Source organism: Sebastes fasciatus, chromosome 21 (genome assembly GCF_043250625.1).
Source record: "Sebastes fasciatus isolate fSebFas1 chromosome 21, fSebFas1.pri, whole genome shotgun sequence".
NCBI lineage: Eukaryota > Metazoa > Chordata > Actinopteri > Perciformes > Sebastidae > Sebastes > Sebastes fasciatus.
The window spans coordinates 10,805,802-10,825,014 of NC_133815.1; the positions used below are offsets into that span (position 1 = coordinate 10,805,802).

Below are 19,213 nucleotides of genomic sequence, written 5' to 3' on the forward strand. Positions count from 1 at the left end.
CAACATTGCAACAAACAAAGTCGGATCGGGTAATAAACATTTGCGGTCAGATGATCACACAGGTTTCGTAACATTTTCTACCAGGCCGTGAGTAAATCAGAAGATTTGGCAAAAGAAGCTGATTAATAAACATTTAACTTTATAGGCTATTAAAGGGTATTTTTTGCAGTAACTAACTTGAACTCGGTGCACTCTTTGCTGCATTTTTCCTCCCGGTCAGCTGATTAGACTGTTGTCAGGCTATTAAATAGCCGTTATTGGTCGCTATAAGCACCATAGATGTGGGTCAATAGGGGCCTACTACACCCACTAGTAGGTTTTATCATCTATTCATATGGTAGGTCACTGAAAAAAGGTAAAAAAAGAACATGACAGTGACCTCTAGCAACTGCAGTATGACAGTATGTTTTCGCACAAGAGACTGGGGTTCGCATCCCTTGTGAAAACAACAACGTGTAGTTAAAGTTGTAGTTTTGCTGCCTAAACCTAAAGAAGTTGTAGTTTTCTTGCCTAGTGTTAAAAACGTAACGTTTCATTCAGTTTTACAATGTGTTAGAACGTGTTGCTTTTAAATTTTACTTTCACATTTACAACATAGTAGGTGTAGTAGGCCCCTACTGACCCACATCTATGGTGCTTATAGCGACTGATAACGCCTATTTAATGGCCTGATAATAATTGAATCAGGTGCCCCGGTTGGCTATTCCGAAACAAAATTATCAATATAAAAACGGTCTGCCGTTAAAAACAAAAACAAAAAAAGAAGGCGGAGAACCCCAAATCTAAACCCCTTTATTTGGGCTGTCAGTAATAATCCCATGTGTGCACAATATTAATATTCTATTATATCTGGTATTGGTAGTGCCTGTGTGACAGACCATGAAGTTGCACTCCAGCAGCAGTTAGTTGACCAGCCAGGCAGGTAAAGTGTACAGTACCTGGGGGGCATGGAGGTGAATGTGAGAACGGTCCTTGTGAAGGTGCAGCTTAAATAATTCAGATGGAAAACAGGCTGGTTTTAAATGGCACAGCCGGGTACTTAACATACACCGAAATAAAACAGCCGGGAGCCACAGGGATTTCCACGCTATCGCTGCTATATAATACAAAGAAACAAGCCTTCCTGACATCATGGCGAGGAGACACCAATCGTCAAAAATGACCCCTGCTATCGCCTCAAGCAGTGGGGCATGATTTTTCAGATAACCTTCCCTCACTGAGATTTTGAGTGTGAGCTGTTTGCAATAAAAATGGGACCAGCTTACATAACAACGTGTGAGATAGAGTACAAGTCCTCTACACACATACACCAACCAACAGGTAATCCACTATTCGCTGGGATCTAATGTCGTGAGTTGACAACACTCAAGAGGCAGAGAGAGCACCTGAAGAAGAGGAAGCTGTTTCTGTCCCCGGCTATCACATATTAACAGCAACAGACAAGCAGCGAGGGGGAACTCCTTGTTGTGTCAGCAAAATAACACAGTGGAAGGAATCCCTGCAGTAATACACTATATAATACCTCCAACGGGGATGACGCTAAGAAAGGAAACACTTTATCTTATTCTTAAAGGAACAGTGGGCGACATTTTGGGGGCTTTATTTGCAGAAATGGAATATAATATCCATAACTATGTTTTCTTTAGTGTATAATCACATGAAACTAAGCATCGTTGTATTTTCGTTAGCTGAGAAAGAGTCCTTCATATCTACATAGGGAGCGGGTCCTCTTCACTGAGTCTGCTGTTGCTCCACCATGTTTCTACAGTAATACAGAATGGACGAACCAAACACTGGATCTAGAGAGAGACTTTCGTGTTTTTACGTTACCTTAAGACCACCGTAGTTCTCCAACATGCTTGTGAAACTGCGATAACGTGACCCGCAGAGTGCAAAACCGCGATACCGCCAGCCGGCGTCTGATTTCCGTTGCTCCTAAAGTAGTGTTATTATGGTAAGGATGGCATCTGAGCGAGGTGAATGCCGTTACCGCAGTCAAGGGAGGAGTGAGCGGAGTGGTACTCAGTTGGTTGCAATCTGCAACCGCACCACCAGATGCTGCCAAATCCTACACACTGTACCTTTAAATTAGACAGGGACTGCAACCAATGGCTATATTCACTCATCTCTTGACCATTTTTTAATTATCCTATTATTGTTTTAAATGTACAAAAATGGTGAAAAGTGCCCGTCATAATTTCCCAAAGCACAAGGTGTCAACTTCAAAATCCTGCATTGGGGCAGCTGAAACCAGCTGGGCCCTGAGTTGTTTGCAAATTTTGCTTGATAAATGACTTAAATGGTTAGGGTATCAATATATTTTGCATTTGGTATGTTAAGTGGGGCTGGGCGATAATTCAATATGATAATTTAATGGTTATTCAATGGTATCATATCGTGATGAAATCATATATCGAGATATCGCGATACACAATTACGTCGTCTAAATTGATAATAAGCACATACGAACTTAGAATATTTCACTTGAAAACTGTTATATCCTTTTTGTACTAAATTTGTCAAGTATTTAATTCACACAGGAGTATACAAAAATAGTCTTTACCATGTGATTATTTCATATAGACTATTTATTTACTACCAGAAAACATGCTATATGGTGATATATATCATTATCAAGATATGAAATTACCTTTAACGGGATAGAAGATTTTGGCCATATCGCCCAGTCCTAACATTAAGCAGGTGGTTTTGTCCAAAGTGACCTTCATTTATTGCCATCTACATACATCAGGAGCCAGTACAGCCATACAGTGTCTTGCTCAAGCACACTTGGACATGTGGACACCACGAGCCTCCAATCCTGCAACTAAGAGCCGACCCTTTACACCAACTGAGCTACAGTCACTCACACACAGATCATTGATCGTTTCCGAACAAGAGAAAATCCCACCACCAAGACAGGCGATGATAATTACAACAGAACAGCTTCCTAAGCAATATTTACACCAAAGAGCATCTGCTTCACAATACCCTCGAACATGAACACACACACATGGAAACACACAGCAAATCCAAACAGCTGAGTGGAGTTAGGTAGCATCAGATGAGCTGACACTTCAGCCTGTGTGTGTTCACTGTGCCGCGGCCCATGGTGGGTTATATGTGAGGCCATCGAGGCAATAATAGCACAGTATGATAAAATAAACTCCCATTAAGCCTCCTTACTTCACCACACAGACAGCTGAAGCTGGGGAGGTACTGTACACTCAGTTCTCGTAGATGGAATTAGTCACACTGACTGACCCTCAGCTGCCCCTCCGGTTTTATTTCCCTACTTTACTTATCCGGGAGGATATATATATGCATCCTACATGACCTTATGTAACTGACATTCACTCAATAACCCAGTTACATTTGAAGTCAAGACACGGTTTGCTGAGATTTAAACACATAAACCACTCCGTCGGCACCCATGTCGAACTGCAGGGTACTAATTCAGCCAGCTGCTGTCGTGAACCCTGACACAGAGACGTGGGCGGGTCTGCCCTTGCTTTCCTGCCTCAGTCGCACAGCGGCGTGGGCGCTGTGGTGGCGGTGCCAGCCTGCCTGCAGCCCCCCAGGGGCGGTGGCGGTGGTGGTGGTGGTGGTGGGGGGATGAGGGCTGCTGCTTCTTGAGCGCTCGGTGTAATGAAGGAGATGACAAGCGCGGGGGAATTAACCCACTGAGAGCTCAGGGGGAAATAATGAGGGAGATCTGACTATTCTGCCGGAGTTACGCAACCGGCAGCAACACAGCCCACGTTGTTTGGGGCTGCGGCGGTTTTATTATTTATATATCTTTTTATATTCTCATCTACAACTGTGCGCGCAGTGCCAGAGGCTCAGTGACTGATGGGAAATCCTCCTTGCCTGTCTGTTGGTTAAAAGAGAAGATTTAATGTCAGATGAAATTAAGAGCCTGTCTTCGGGCTTCTCTTGAGTATGGACATGCCCGTCGCACACTCGGTGACCCCAGAGATGCTGTTCATGCAGCCGTAAAATTGATCCGGTGAGCAGTTAAGAGTGGAATTTAAAGGAGAACTTCAACAATTTAGTATTGATCTTCCATAAAATTTGGGAACTTACAAGAGACGGACAAAACTGAAGCAGCAGAGGCCTATTATACTGTAGGTCAACTTTCCCACAATGCAACCAACAGCGTCTTTTTGTTAAACCCTCCGTGTCTGGTAAATCACCACCACTTTCAAACTCCTCGCATCCTCATCTATAACCATAGGCTGTATATAAGAAGTGGACGTAGTCACCGTGACTGCCATTTTGAAGCATCGATTTTGGCATTTTGGCCATCGCCATCTTGGTTTTTTGCAACCACAAGTGACATTTTTAGATGACCAAAATGTTATAATTAACTTTCATGAACTGAAAACACACTGTGAAAGGGTTAAAGTTGTGAGACGAAAACACGGACAACTCCCAGACCAGACAACGCCGTGGTAGCGACCTGTCAATCACTAAAGCATACCCTGCTTTATGGTCTATTTGACTCTAAATGGGACCATAATTTACTAAATGAACATCATGCTGTATTGAAGAAGACTTGAAACTAGGGATTGAGACCATAAACTCATGTTTACAATGTGAGAAGTAGGGTCATTTTCTCATTGACTTCTATGCAATCAGACTTCTTTTTGCAACCAGAGGAGTCGCCCCCTGCTGGCTGCTAGAAAGAATGCAAATTTAAGGCACTTCCTCATTGGCTTCACTTTTCAGACCCGGAGTTGACCACTGGCTGTAACAAGCTTTTTGTTTTAAAAGAGAAAACCCTGATGACATCACAATGACATCATCAGGGTTGTTGTTTTTTTCAGACTTGATGCCCCTTTAAGTTTTGTTCTCAAACACGAAAGCATCCAGCAGGCATCAAAACAACAAATTGCGGGTTTTTCCAGTAAATCAGACTCATTAAAACGCTGCTTGCTATGAATGGAAAGGAAGCTAACAAGTAGGTCATGTATTAGTGTGAGCGTGTGTTGGTACCCTGCTTGTGTATTGCTGCTACAGTTTCCCATGCCTCTGCTCTCGGAGAGGCGTTCACCTCTACGTTTCCACACACAGCATGTCCTACTTAGTGCCCCTTGAGATTCACAGCCTAACAGTATTCACCTTTACCTCTGGAGAGGCAGAAAAAATACCTCTTTGTGTCTTTTACAGCCTCCATATTTGCTTATGCCTCGCTCATCTACTTAAAAATGCATAAACCTTTTATGCTCTTCTGTCAAACATCTGACAAAGTGGCACGCAGCATAATTTCAGGAAGGGTGACAGAAAATCATTATGGACAAAACATGATCTCCCTTTTAGATGGCCAATTACTGGTGATGAATGCCAGCCAGAAGAGGGCAAAATATGCAGAAAGGCCATCCCCCTGTCAGAGCCAGGCCAGGTACCTGCCTGCAACCCAAGAGACACACAGATGCTATTTGAGCACTTTCTCCTGCCCTCTCTTCTTGACACACTCTTTCCTCCTTGACCCCTACCTTTCTCTGATGGTATTGATCTGTTTTGACAACGTCCGTTTCCCTGGATGGACGCTCAATTAATTCTAGCTCGCGGCCAGTCCGAGTCCGCGCTCAACAGCCCTCCCGATAGAAACAGGCTTTAGATCAGCAGCGTCCTCGCCGCCGCGGCCGTGTGGCAGGCGGTCCTTCTGCTTCCGAAGGGATTGTGGCTTTCGGAGCATTAATAATGGTCTTCACTCATTCACGGCCACTGAATTCCGATGTGTCAAGATACACAGGAAAGGCATGAGTGATGTAATCCTACAACAATGCTGTGCGTTCAAATCGAAGAATGACAAGCATGCACCAGAACGAGTGTCGGCCGTTTGTCTTCTGTGTTCAATTAGGCGAAGCTTGAAGAGTTGAAAGTCACTGACAGCTGCAGTCAATTAAGCTGGAACTGGAAGTTCCTCTGTTATCATACACTGAAATGTACATTTCCTCATTCAAATCAATACAAACTACATTATGATAGTGCAATCACAACCCATCAGAATGAAGAAGAATCTACTTGAAACTCTACTAATAGTCTCTTCAAAGCCCACGCTGGACATTTTGAAGTCGGAGTTTGCTCCAAAACAAGCAACCACAGCACATGAGCTACACTCGAGGCAACAATTCAAACATAAAACTTTCCCACAATGCCGTCAAACGTACAGTCCAAAGCACACAGACATAAAAAGAGGCCCCGAAAAACCCCAAACCATGCTCTGCAGCACAACCAACTAACGGAATAACAAAATACTTCACTGAGAGCAGAGAAATGTGGAGATTCTGATGTGCAGCAGGAGCACGAACATACATTCCTTTAAACCGGCCAATCGCAAGGCATTACATAAGAAGAGGAATATTATATATATATATATATATATCTATATATATATATATATATACATACAGAGGAATATAAACTTAGATGCATACAGCAGCAATTTCAAATGCTTAAGCAAAATGTACATTACTTTACTGTAACCCAGTGTAGAAACAAACCATTACAAACCTTGTGAGGTCAAACACACCAACTAATCATCAACACAGGAATGGAAGTCTTGATATCAACAGGAACAGAAACAGGAACATGTGCTCATGTGACTTTGAGGACTTACTGAAGGCGTCATGTATTTGTTCGAGACAAACATGATAAAACTGAATGATACAAATAAGATGATAAATAAGTAAGGAAAAACACAAATTTGTTTTATAATTTACATATTGTATATAATTTTCTTGTACTTTACCTGAGTGCTTCCATTGTGTGCTACTTTATTCTTCAATTGCACAACATTTCAGGGGGGAAATATGGTGCATATTTATTTAAAGCATGGGAAACTAATTGGGGTTAGGGACCGCTTACTGGGAAGAACATTTTCCAAGGACCCCCTCATAATCGTAACACCGATTAAGCATAATGCTTACTATCATTCGTACTCTTAGATGCCGTTGGAACTGTGTGTATTCTGAAACTTTTCAACCTTCAGACCTATTTCATAGTGATAAACAGAAACACATCTCAATTTCCACTTATATACTTGTAAACAGAGTTGTGATTTTATTCAAATTGCATTTGGACTCAACTTGACGGCATTTATAGCCGACATTTCAAGTAATTGATCTTAAAAGCTTTCAGAAAATGATTAGCAAGGCTGGAATATCCCTAATAAACCCAGATATTTAACCAGTCTAAAGCTGACTTCCAGTAAGTGCTTCAACTTTAAAATAATGAGTCCCAATCATATTTCCAAAGCTAAAGTGGGTGGGAGTAATGGACACAATAAGCTTGTTTTGTTGGTGCAAATGGTCACCATATGTGGATATATATGCACATTTGAATGACTATTAAAATTATTATTATTTCGCGGACTGACAGTGTCACAAACCCCACTTTGAGAATCACTGATTTAAAGGACGCGGCTACCGTTATTCTATATTTTTCTTCCTTCCATAAATCCCTTGAAAAGATCAACGCCAGCTATGTTTTAGGCTGTCTTTCAATACTTTCACCCTAACCTGTGTGTGCACAAAGCCCACTGGTTGCTACAGACAATGTAAATCTTAAGATAGTCTCTGTAGTTTTTAGCAAACATTACTCAAACAGGAGTAAATAGTGTAGGGCTGCAACTAATGATTATTTTCATTGTCGATTATTTTCTTGATTAATCGATTAGTTGTTTGGTCAATTAAAAGTCAGAAAATGGTGAAAAATGTCGATCAAAGCTCAAGATGACGTCCTCGTATGTCTTGTTTTGTCCACAACTCAAAGATATTCAGTTTACTGTCATAGAGGAGTAAAGAAACCAGAAAATATTCACATTTAAGAAGCTAGAATCAGAGAGTTTTGACTTTTTTTTCTTAAAAAATTACTCAAACCGATTAATCGATAATCAAAATAGTTGCCGATTAATTTAATAGTTGACAACAAATCAATTAATTGTTGCAGCTCTAAAATAGTGTATTTGTTTGTGACTATTTTCAGCGAGTTAATTCGTTTACTAGTGAGTATTTACAGCAGCAGGATAAGACAATGTATGTGGGACAACAACAATGGAGCCGGATCAGAGTCCTGTGGATCTGAGGGCTCTACTGGACTGGACATACTGGCAGCATACCAACAATACAGTCTGTGACAAGCTTTATAAACAAAAAAAGGATGTCAAAGCTCTATTTTAAACTGGAAGCCAGCACGGAGACTTCAGAGCAGCACTGCTGTGAACTCCTTTCTCTTTTTTTCCAGTTAAAAGTGCATTCGGAGTGATGGTTTTAAGTATTCACAGTCAGCCAGTGTAGGAGTGAAGAAAGAGTCAACCCACACTATTTTTCCCCTGTGGCCTCTCCGGGGACGTATTGCAGCGCGATTGCATCTCCTTCACTGTGTCTGACAATCCATAGATCTTTACAGGCTGCCTAGTAATTAAGGACCACTTTGCTGATTTTTTAAAAGTTGAATCTTTATTGTGAGCGGATATGAAAATCTGGCATTCATCCTCCTAATGCATTCTGTGTCACACAAGATAGCCCTCATTGTCTCTGGGAGAGAAAAGCTCTACCAGCCATTATAACACTTTATCAGAGATAATTTACATTTTTATAATATGTTGTCGGGATCAAAGTCCACCACGGAGGAAATGGACAAAAGAGGCAAAAGCTTACAGGACGGCTACTCGGCTAGCTTCCAGATATCCCTATAGCGGGTTTATTTTGAAGATATTTTGATTCTTTAAAATGAGGAAACATTCAATTGATCTGACTTGTCTAATTCAACATTTTCATCCATTTTTAAAAACGTTTTAATATAGAAATATCTGTAGGCCTATTTGTCTGCAGTGTTGCCAGATTGGGCTGGTTTCCACCAATTGGGCTTCTCTTGATTAAAGTGGGTAGGGAAAAAATAGCGTTGGGACTGGTAGATAAGATGAAATTTGGGCTGCTTTTGTCAACATTTGGCGGGGTTTTGAACATTTTGTGAATTATCAAACATGCTGTTATTTTATGGTCGAAAACGTGATACAAAATTCACTAAACTTTGTTGTATCCACTCACTCATGTTATTGACTCATTTAATTTGAGAAATACTTGATTCATTGACATCGACATTCATACAGAATAAAGGTGTTTCTCAAAATGTCAAACTATAAATACAGAGTTTTCAAAAACATTAGCTTCCCTAATATGCCCATCAATATTATGTTTTTTTCTCTTGACAGTACTTAGAAAATGCTAACAGCCAACAATTTTTTAAAAATGACTGGCACAAAAAACACATCATGAGGGAGATATGAACATAAACTATGATTTATTGCTTTTGTTTCCAACTTATAACAAGAGATTGATCCATCAACAAACACATAAGGGAGCCGCTATCGATGATTGACTGTCTATGAGCGTATGCATAATGTGAAACTCAGCGCTGGCGTGTCCATCGTGGTTAACGCCAAACCAGCTCTGTGCGGAGCAACAACACAAAGTTACTACGACAACACATTTATTTGCTACTTACAGCTGTAAAAACATTTCACCGCCTCTTGTTGTGGGACTGAATGAACGTAAAAGACATAAATTAATACAATCCCCCCAACTTCCACTTCAGGCATGTTCATCCACACACTGAGGCCGGCCCCGCACATACAGTTAACAAGCTTATCAGTCAAGGAGCTTAGGCTTGGAAGAAAAACATTTCAACTCCTCCCAATCAGCTGCCCAGTATGGTGAAGTAATGAAGATGTGTCCAATACTCCCAACACTTCCCTGGAGGTGCAGATAATCAGCTTTTCTGAGCAGCATTGGCTGAAATAGGCTCATAAATCTGTAATAAGGACTTCAAGAGTCATGCTTTTCTCTGCTTCTTTTTTTTCTTCGTCAAAATGGTGCACTGAATATTGACTTCACGGTACGCACATAGCAATCCAATGTGTTTCTCAAGGCTCGTGAATGACATACTGTAAGCTCAAAATACATCTAAGAAATCTATGGCTGAGTAAAACATCGTAATCCGGTCATGACAGCAGAGTGCGGCACGCGGCAGAGTGGCAAAGTTGTGCCAGCAAGGACGTTCGGCGCAGCCAAAACTCACAGCAGCGCTCCTCGCTAACTGTGCTGCACACACCCCTGCAGGTGTGGTCCACACATCATAAACACTTTATTAATGTACAGCAGCGTTTTCCAGGAATAACCTCAAAAGCCAAGTGTGCATGAAATCACAGGCCTTTCTCCAGATTAATATATAATTACAGCTTTTTTTTCTCGTTTTCTTTTTGGCAATGCAAAGATGTTCTAACCAGCGAGCCTCATTTCAACGTGCCATATACATAAATCCCAGCGCCTGCTGCTACTCTTCCTCGTCTATGCTTCTAGTGAAATTATATACCTCATCTCCATTAAAGACATTCAAATGTAAAGTAGGAGGACAGACTGAGTGTACCTCGACCACTGTTTGTAAAAGACTGGACGTTAATGGGTTCTGTGATAGTGTCTTACTGCAGCCTTTGGAGTAATGTCAGGGGGGGAATGACATTATGTCTCTTCAGGAGAATGCATATTACTCAGCCACGAAAAGCATGCAATCAAAAGAAATTATAGTTTGTGTTTGTTGTTTTTCTCCAGTAAGTGCTTTAAGAAAAAGTAAAAACAGTTTTTACAAGGACTCCAGGAAAACTATAGAGTGCTGCGGGGATGACGTATTTAAGGAACCGTAAGTACTAACTCATTTCCGGGTTTTAGGACTCATTCCCGTAGCACTCTATTAAGCCATGTGAAGAAGCAAAACTGACAAACACACTGCTGTGCAACACTAGAGCACACTTAAAGAATAATGCTGATGATATTCTATATTTTTGTTATTGTGAACAAATCCCATCAAAAGACCAAAACCAACAATGAGCTGATCTCACTAACAAGTGTCGTCTGTGTTCCCAAAGCCTGATAAAGCCTGTTCCTCTGTGCCATAGAGCTCCATTGTACATTCTTTGTACATGTTTTTCATTATGTTCATGCGGACTGTAGTTTATTTTGATCCAACCCACAAACACCATCCTGATGCTGTTGACACTAACTCCCTACATTGCAAAATGTGTAATACTCCACAGCTGAAAATAGTCCACAACAAATTCACAATGTTCTCGTACCGGAGTAATCGTAGCTAAAAACTACAGTGCCCAGCCTTTTTAGGAAATGACTGGCTCTTTTTTAAAATTGAAACAATATGTTGGTGACACATCTTAGTTTAAAGATGTATGTCTTCAGTAGGAACAAATGGGCTTGGGGCTGGGAGTGTATTGAGAGACTGAAAGATTGATACTCATTGTTGGTTTTTCTGTTTTCACAGGATTTGTTGACTATAAGAAAAATACAGAATAACACCAGATATATGCTTTAATTAGTTTGCTTAAATTTGTTTTTTCATTAATATGTTGCAGTCCAAATTTTTCCGGGATGCTTCCAAAATGTAAAGCAAAATGTGTATTATTGCTATCAACTAGGGATGCACCAATCCGACTCCGAGTCCCGATACCGATACCTTGGCTGTGGGTATCTGCCGATACCGATAACCAATTCGATATCAGTGTTTAATCAATAAGCTGTATGCCTCACTGTGTGGAAGTGACTGGGATCATTCTGTTACGTGTAAGGAAACATCAGGCTAGACTTAAACATTGTTTTCCTAACTTATTTATCATTAAAATAATAAATCATACACCAGCAACTTTGTGAAAAATCTTCAAAATTAACAGGAATTACAATTCAGGCGTAAACCTTTTTAATGCAGTAACAAATTGGTCAAAACTTAAACAGGAATTAAATTTCCAGTGTATAAAGTACATAACAATATCGGTATCGGTGCATCCCTACTATCAACAGCTGTCTATTAATAATTTGTGTGCGGGGGCAAGTGTACGATTAGCATAATTATTACAAAAATTAATTAGGCATCAAACAGGACCTCAAGCAACTAAACACATAATCTGTTTCAGTCTAAGTGTGTCTGAGCTAAACTCAGATTTGACCTAATCTGATTAAGTTAAACAGCTCGTCCACTGATACCTGTCGGACTGTGAAGTTATTATCAGAGCGGAGCCTCGATGACTTGCGGAGTGAGACAGAGTCTGCCCATTACATTGCATTGCATCAGATCCTGAAAAGTAAACGTCTGCCAAATGAAAAGCCTCATTTGGGTTTGGAGAGAAGAAACACTGCTGGATCCTGTGAAGTATCTGGCCTTAATTTAGTACAACATTGCTGTTTTATCTCAGAAAAAACCGACATAATGATACAAAAAATAGTCTGAAGGTGACAATTATCCATCTGATAAAGCTCACATCCAGCACAGCCTGAAGAAAGAAACCACCCACATTATGATTCCAACCCTCACCTCATTTAACATAATCCATAATGCATAAAGATATATTCTCCACCTGACCAAACGGCTCTAATGAGTTACTACGTCTTTGCTTGGAATGAAACTGATAGGACTCTGAAAATAGCCGGCCCGTGCTCTGAAATATTCAGCATGTGAGTGTGTGTGTGATCATTTGTGGCTTCAGTGCAGCCCCAGCAGGTCACAGAGGAACTGTCCTGCACAACAAGCGCTGTTTTGTTGTCTGCTTTGACAGAGCCGGTAGTGAAGGGCAGGGTGTCCATTCAGGAAGCTCCCTGGTGAGACTTTGTGTGTCACAGCAGCCGTTTGAGTGTCGTGTCCTCCCTGGTCAGCGACTGACCCTGGATTTTATCCCGTCAGATTAATTGTCGGATTCCAACATGTCATCCGGGATTTACTGTTCAAGACGAGCAGGATGTTGCTGACAAGAAAGTGTGGGAATTCTGTGCGAGCGATTATAAAGAAAAGAAAGTGCTAAAAACAGCACTTCCTCGATGATGCTTCAGTCAGTGAATATTTGCTGTTAGTGGTTGTTTTCATTGATTTGTTTATGATGGGTTTTAATTATCAAGGCGGCACCAAAAGATTAGAGGAAGCTGATGAGGGAAAATAAATCCCAATTGATCTGGCCACCATGATCCTGCAGGTCCACCCGATTCGGACCAGACCATTAAATAGGCGTTATCAGTCACTATAAGCACCACAGGGGCCTACTACACCTACTACATTGTAAAAGGGAAAGTGAAACTTAAAAGCGACCTGTTCTAATATGTTATAAAACTGAATGAAAGGTCACATTTTGAAGATAAACAAAAAGGCTTCTTTAGGTTTAGGAATCAGGCAACATTGTGTTTTGGGTTAAAATAACTACAAACACAAAGACAACTACACATTGTTGGTTTCACACGGGATGCAAACTCCGGTCTCCTGGGTGAAAACCCTGCGTTTTTTGCATCCCATCCATTATGTCCTTATGGAGTTTCACGCTGTCTATACTACAGCGACTTCCGCTTCTGCTCCTGTCATAATAATTATGACAGTTTAATCATCTGTTCACATACGACCGTAGTAATTACTACGGTCGTATGTGAACAGATGATTAAACCTACTAGTGGGTGTAGTGGGCACCTATTGACCCACATCTATGGTGCTTATAGCGACTGATGACGCCTATTTAATAGCCTGACAGCAGTCTAATCGGCTGGCAGGTCAGTCCTGGAGTAGTTTCAAGCAAAGAAGATGAAGTGAATGAGTGAAAATAAAGCCTCCGATTACTTATCAAAGCAAACAAGTCCAGATCTTCATTTCATGACCGAGTGGTTCATGTATGTCAGTGTTGCTCAGACGAAGGTGACCTTTACTCTAACAGAGCACGGGGTGTAGCAGGAAGTCGTGGTCCCTCTGGCTTCCAGGCACCCTGTGGCTCAGTAAGATGGGTGCTGGTGGGGGAATGTCAAGACCCCGAGCTCTGAACAACCACGCCCTCCTGCTGCGATCTCCCGTGTACACCGGTGTATCCTACGTGTGTGTGTTTGTGTGAGTGTGTGTGTGTGTGTGTGTGTGTGTGTACACTCCTCCACAGCCTGATCTTCTTGTGAGCTGCTGGGCACCAATAAAAAAAAGTGTGACTGGCCTCTGCACAGACTATCCTCAAAGTTAATGAAAACTGGAAAGCTCCTGACTCATGAGGGGGATTTGTCGTTGATGTCATCACCACATGGTGAAAGTGGCGACTCTTGCGCAAAACAACAGAGAGAAAATGTGTTTTCGTTCAGCCGCTGTAATCTGCGGAGCAGCTGTTGAGCTGTTGTTTTCAGGCACTTTTTCTTTTTACACATCTGGAAGGGGAAGTTCTGATCATGTAAACATACATCGTAGGTTATATGATGATGATTGTTTTTTATTATCATGCACTGTACAGAGGAGCTGATGATAAACAATACAGGTTTTTATACGGATGCACCGATACTGATACTGGATTGGATATCAGGCCGATACTGACTCAAATAGCTGGATCGGATATCGGTCACAATGGGGCCGATCTATTAAATTCAATTTTATGTTTATATTCTATTCACATTATACTGTATACTGTAATTTAAGTTCCTGTTTAAGTATTGAGCAATTCGTTGCTGCATTAAAAAGGTTTACACCTCAATTGTAATTCCCGTTAATTTTGAAGATTTTTTACCAAATTGCTCGTGCACAATTTATCATTTTAACAAATAAATAAACATTTTGGTAATTTTGAAGATTTTTTACCAAATTGCTGGTGTATGATTTATCATTTTAATAATTAAGAACAATTCAATGAATTTATATCTATGTATTTATTTGTTACATTTTGTTTTACAAAGTTAGGAAAACAATGTTTAAATCAAGCCTGAAGAATGATCCCAGTGACCTCCACACAGTGAGGCATACAGCTCATTAATTAAACACTGGTATCAGATTGGTGCTCGGTATCGGCCGATACCGAAAAACCAGGTATCGTTATCCGTATCGGGACTGAAAAAGTCAGATTGTTGCATCCCTAGTTTTTTACTGTAGACTAGAGGCACAACATTTCCATCTCTCAGTGAGTTGGTTTTATTCTACAAAATATGCAAAAATATATTTGTGTATCTGACTTTTGGACTCATAAATGTGTACACTGCAACATTGATGATCCATGTGCACAATAATACATATCAGAAATTGGTGTTTTTCTTCATGCACAAGAGCCAAACTGTTGATTTGACCCCTGATTACTATTATTGGTGGTGGTGGTGTTATTGGTAGTATACCCTACCAGGCATTGTACAGTGCCAGTGATGCATGCAGGGATATGTCGCCAGTGTGCAAAAGGGAAAATGAGTGTATGAGTACCCGCCCCCTGTAGTAAACCCAGCTCACTCACAAACACACATACAATAAGTATACAAAATGTCCAACATTTTAAATGTGGGTTCTGGTTTAAAAGCTCAAAATAAAGCCCCCAGCATTAAAGTTACACCTCCAAACATGACAGGTTGTATCTATATATGTATATTGACAGGCTGGCTGAGAGCTGCTGGCTCTTAATGTTGCTTCAGCTGAACAATGGAGGTTTTTTTCCGTCGATACTCTGCTGTTGAGCCCTGAATCCTCTCTGCACACTGAGGGCTGCAGAGATCAGATCTGGCAACCGAGCATTATTATTATTATATTATTAGAATTAAAATGCTGTGTGTGTGTGTGTGTGTGTCTTACCTTTATCTTGACTTGAAGAAATGCTCTCCTCCTCTTTGGGATTTGCAACCTGTGTTATTATGGACGTGTTGTCCATGGAAACGAGATGTTAACGCACCTTTTCGGCTACACCGTTTTATTCCTTGGCAAACATTACCAAAGAGGCGCACTACAGTCTCCTGCTGGCTGCACCATTAAAATCCCATTTTATTCGATGCATGCATGCATTTCCCCCTTTGGAGCGCACAAAAAACAACAAAGACGGAATATCAAGCGAGAGGAAATAAGCGTCCAAAAACATCCGATGTGCAGGAGACAAACAAAGCGTCAGTCCTGCATCGAAGAAGTCGTGTGTGTCCTGCTGCTGTTGCAGGCAGCATACTGTAGCACCACTCCTGCTGCTGCTGCTGCTGCTACTGTAAGGCTGTACTCCTGCTCTCCAGTCTCCAGCTCCACACACACACTACTATATATCAACTGCGTGATACGGTCACAGTGTTTACCCAGAGATGGCGACCGTCCTCCTGCTGCTGCCACAGGGCCATCCATGCAAAGCAAAGCTCACTACAACAACAACACGCCTTCTTCAGTATTTCTATTATCCTGCTGTGCTTAGTCCAGCCCACCACTCACTCACTGTTAGATGGGATTATTCAGTCTTTATAGGGTTTAGTGCAGATTTACAGGGAATTATTATATCTGCTTGCAAACATATAAAATGTCTTGAAAATATATTTTATTAACATAGTTTGTTAATTTGCAAAGGAAATACATTTTCTGACAACCAGGATTTTAGAAATACTCAGGTCAAGAGTCCACCAACCCCACCCACCCTAAAAAATAAAAATAAAAATAAATAAATAAATAAAATTTAAAAACAACAACAACAATAATAATAATAATAAAATGATCTCCCTGTATGATTGTTTTAATTATGTTTCAAAGCCCACCGCTCACTGTATGTTAGATGGGATTCATCTTTATCATCAAAGATTTACAGGAAATTATTTCACATTTACTTGAGAATATGTTTACAGATGCATCCAAACATTAAAAAAAATATTTAATTAATTTGCAAAGGAAATATATTTTCTGACAACCAGAAAAATAAATACATTTTCTAAAAAATAAAAATAAATTAAAAAAACAACAAAATTAATAATAATAATAATAAATTGTCTCCCTGTATGATTGATTTAATTCTGTTTCAAAGCCCACACACTCACTGGTATTCATTCTTATCATTAAAGCAGTGCAGATTTACAGGAAATTATTTCACATTTCCTTGAGAATATTTTTACAGATGCATCCAAACATTAAAAAATAAATATTTAATTACCACAGTTAGTTCATTTGCACAAGAAATAAATTTTCTGACAACCAGGATTTTAGAAATCAAGAGTCCATCAACCCCACCCACCCTGAAATATAAAAATAATATAAATAATTTAATCTCTTTGTATGATTGACTTAATGCTGTTTCAAAGCCTTCCCCCAAATGCCAAGATGATTTTAATAAACATTTCTGGCCCTAAACAGTCCACCTGAAGGATTTTGACTAAAAGAAATATCTAAATCCAGATTTAAAATGATCATATATTCTAGAACAATACAGAGGACGTGACCTTGGGGTCCTCAATGGTGGCTACGGACCAACACATCTACAAGCAGGTGTATGTATAAACGCAAATTTGTTTTAACGCCACTAATTTATTTAACGCATTAACACATTTTTAGGTTGTAGCGGCCTCAGTTTTAAAGCTAGAGTGAAGATACTGGCATCAACCATGGTTGGTACCAATGGACCATGGGTTCTATGGGTACCCACGAGTCTCCCCTTTACAGACATGCCCACTTTATGATAATCACATGCAGTTTAGGGCAAGTCATAGTCAAGTCAGCACACTGTATTAATCATTAATACAAATCTGTGTAGCAGATGCGAGATATCCTCAAAAAAATGCTTGATACTACATTTCCCACAATTCAAAGAGCCATCCATCCATCCATCTGCAACCGCTTATCCCGTTAGGGGTCGCGGGGGGGGGGCTGGAGCCGATCCCAGCCGACATTGGGGTACACCCTGGACAGGTCGCCAGTCCATCGCAGGGCCGACACATAGAGACAGACAAACCATTCACGCTCACATTCACACCTACGGGCAATTTAGAGTCCACAATTAACCTAACCTGCATGTCTTTGAACTGTGGGAGGAAACCGGAGTACCCGGAGAAAACCCACGCTAACACGCTAACATGCAACTCCACACAGAAGGGTCCCAAGCCGGATTCGAACCTGCAACCCTCTAGCTGTGAGGCGCCAGTGCTAACCACTGCACCACCGTGCAGCCCTCAAATTCAAATTCAAAGAGCATCTTTTTTTATCTGAGGCTTACAGGTAAATGACTCCATAACGCAGGTTTTCGGTTAAAAAAATAAATACTCTCCGAGCCCAAGCTGAGGTAACCCTGATGACATCACAATGACATCATCAGGGTTATTATCTCAGACTAAAGCTCCTCCAGAGCCCCAGAAGACTTCATACAGTCTGTGTAAAATCTATTATTTACATCATGTTCCCCATCTTTTGATCTGACATCCACCTGTTCTCCGCAGACCTCCACCGTCCACCTGCACTGATAAACAAACATTATTCATGCTATTTCAGCCTCAGTGGACCGTGGAATAACAACAAGGGAGATAAAGTGGTTTTCTGGTGCGTTGCCAGCAGTGACGCGTCTGAGTGTTCGTCCCTCTTCACCTTCGCTGTCACTCTAATGGAGTTGAGGCCCACGCAGCCCTAAGTGACCCCGCCTGAGAGACGAGTGTACGGTGTGATGGCATATGGACGGGAGCAAAACAGCAGTAAGTGCAGACTGTCATCTGTTGATGCTGCTCATAATTAGTACGTAATCTGCCAGCCGACATGATGCTCTCCATGTGGGTCAGTGCCTCTGCCCTGATGTTTACAATAATGCATGCGTACAATTGACACCACAACACAGGTCCCTGAGACACTTTGCACAATCACAATCACTTGTCAGCACTTGACAATCGGTCTCAGGTTACTGTGTCTGCTACTTGAAATGTGATGACGCAGAGCCCGTATGTAACCACAGCTTGGTTACTTAAAATAGACTGAACGAAAGAGAAACTAAATTCAGAGTTTTGCAGCAAACATTTCTGTGTCAGAGCCAGTTGATTAACTTGCACAAAGATCGATCAGTGCATGTGCATCATTGATAATAATTATCAGATTTCAATCAGACTGTGTGGGCTTAAAAACTATAAGAGTGTCTGTAAAGTCGCTCTTTATAAAGTTGTAACCAATGTCTTTATCATTGGTTCGTAAATAATTTACTAGTGCTTTATAGATCAGTTATAAGCCATTAATTAACTTGTGGGTTGCCAGATTGTGAAAAATCCCTCTGCATGATGTTAGAAATGTTGGTATTCTATTACATATCCATGAAGTCTGTACGTACACCTGTTATGAAGTTGTTAATAAATGGATTTCTGTCCACATTCTCCGCTATTTTTCCCTAAAGTTAAGTCATCTTCCTGATGAATTTAAAGCAACAATAATCAATGTTTTTATGGGACAAACCCACAGTGCT

At 40.8% G+C, this 19,213-nt stretch overlaps 1 protein-coding gene across 3 annotated transcripts in view; it reads right to left on the reverse strand.

Moving 5' to 3' along the window:
* ctdspla (CTD (carboxy-terminal domain, RNA polymerase II, polypeptide A) small phosphatase-like a) overlaps positions 1-16,226 on the reverse strand; it is a 36,737-nt gene extending 20,511 nt beyond the window's left edge. Inside the window, exon 1 of one of the 3 annotated variants that reach the window (XM_074622410.1) lies at positions 16,101-16,226. In XM_074622410.1, the coding sequence (XP_074478511.1) occupies positions 16,101-16,146 (46 nt within the window). In that variant the 5' untranslated portion in view covers positions 16,147-16,226. Of the gene's footprint in view, positions 1-15,618 lie in introns of all 3 variants that reach the window. The other 2 variants (XM_074622411.1, XM_074622409.1) reach the window with 2 other exon arrangements.
* Positions 16,227-19,213: the final 2,987 nt, after the last annotated feature.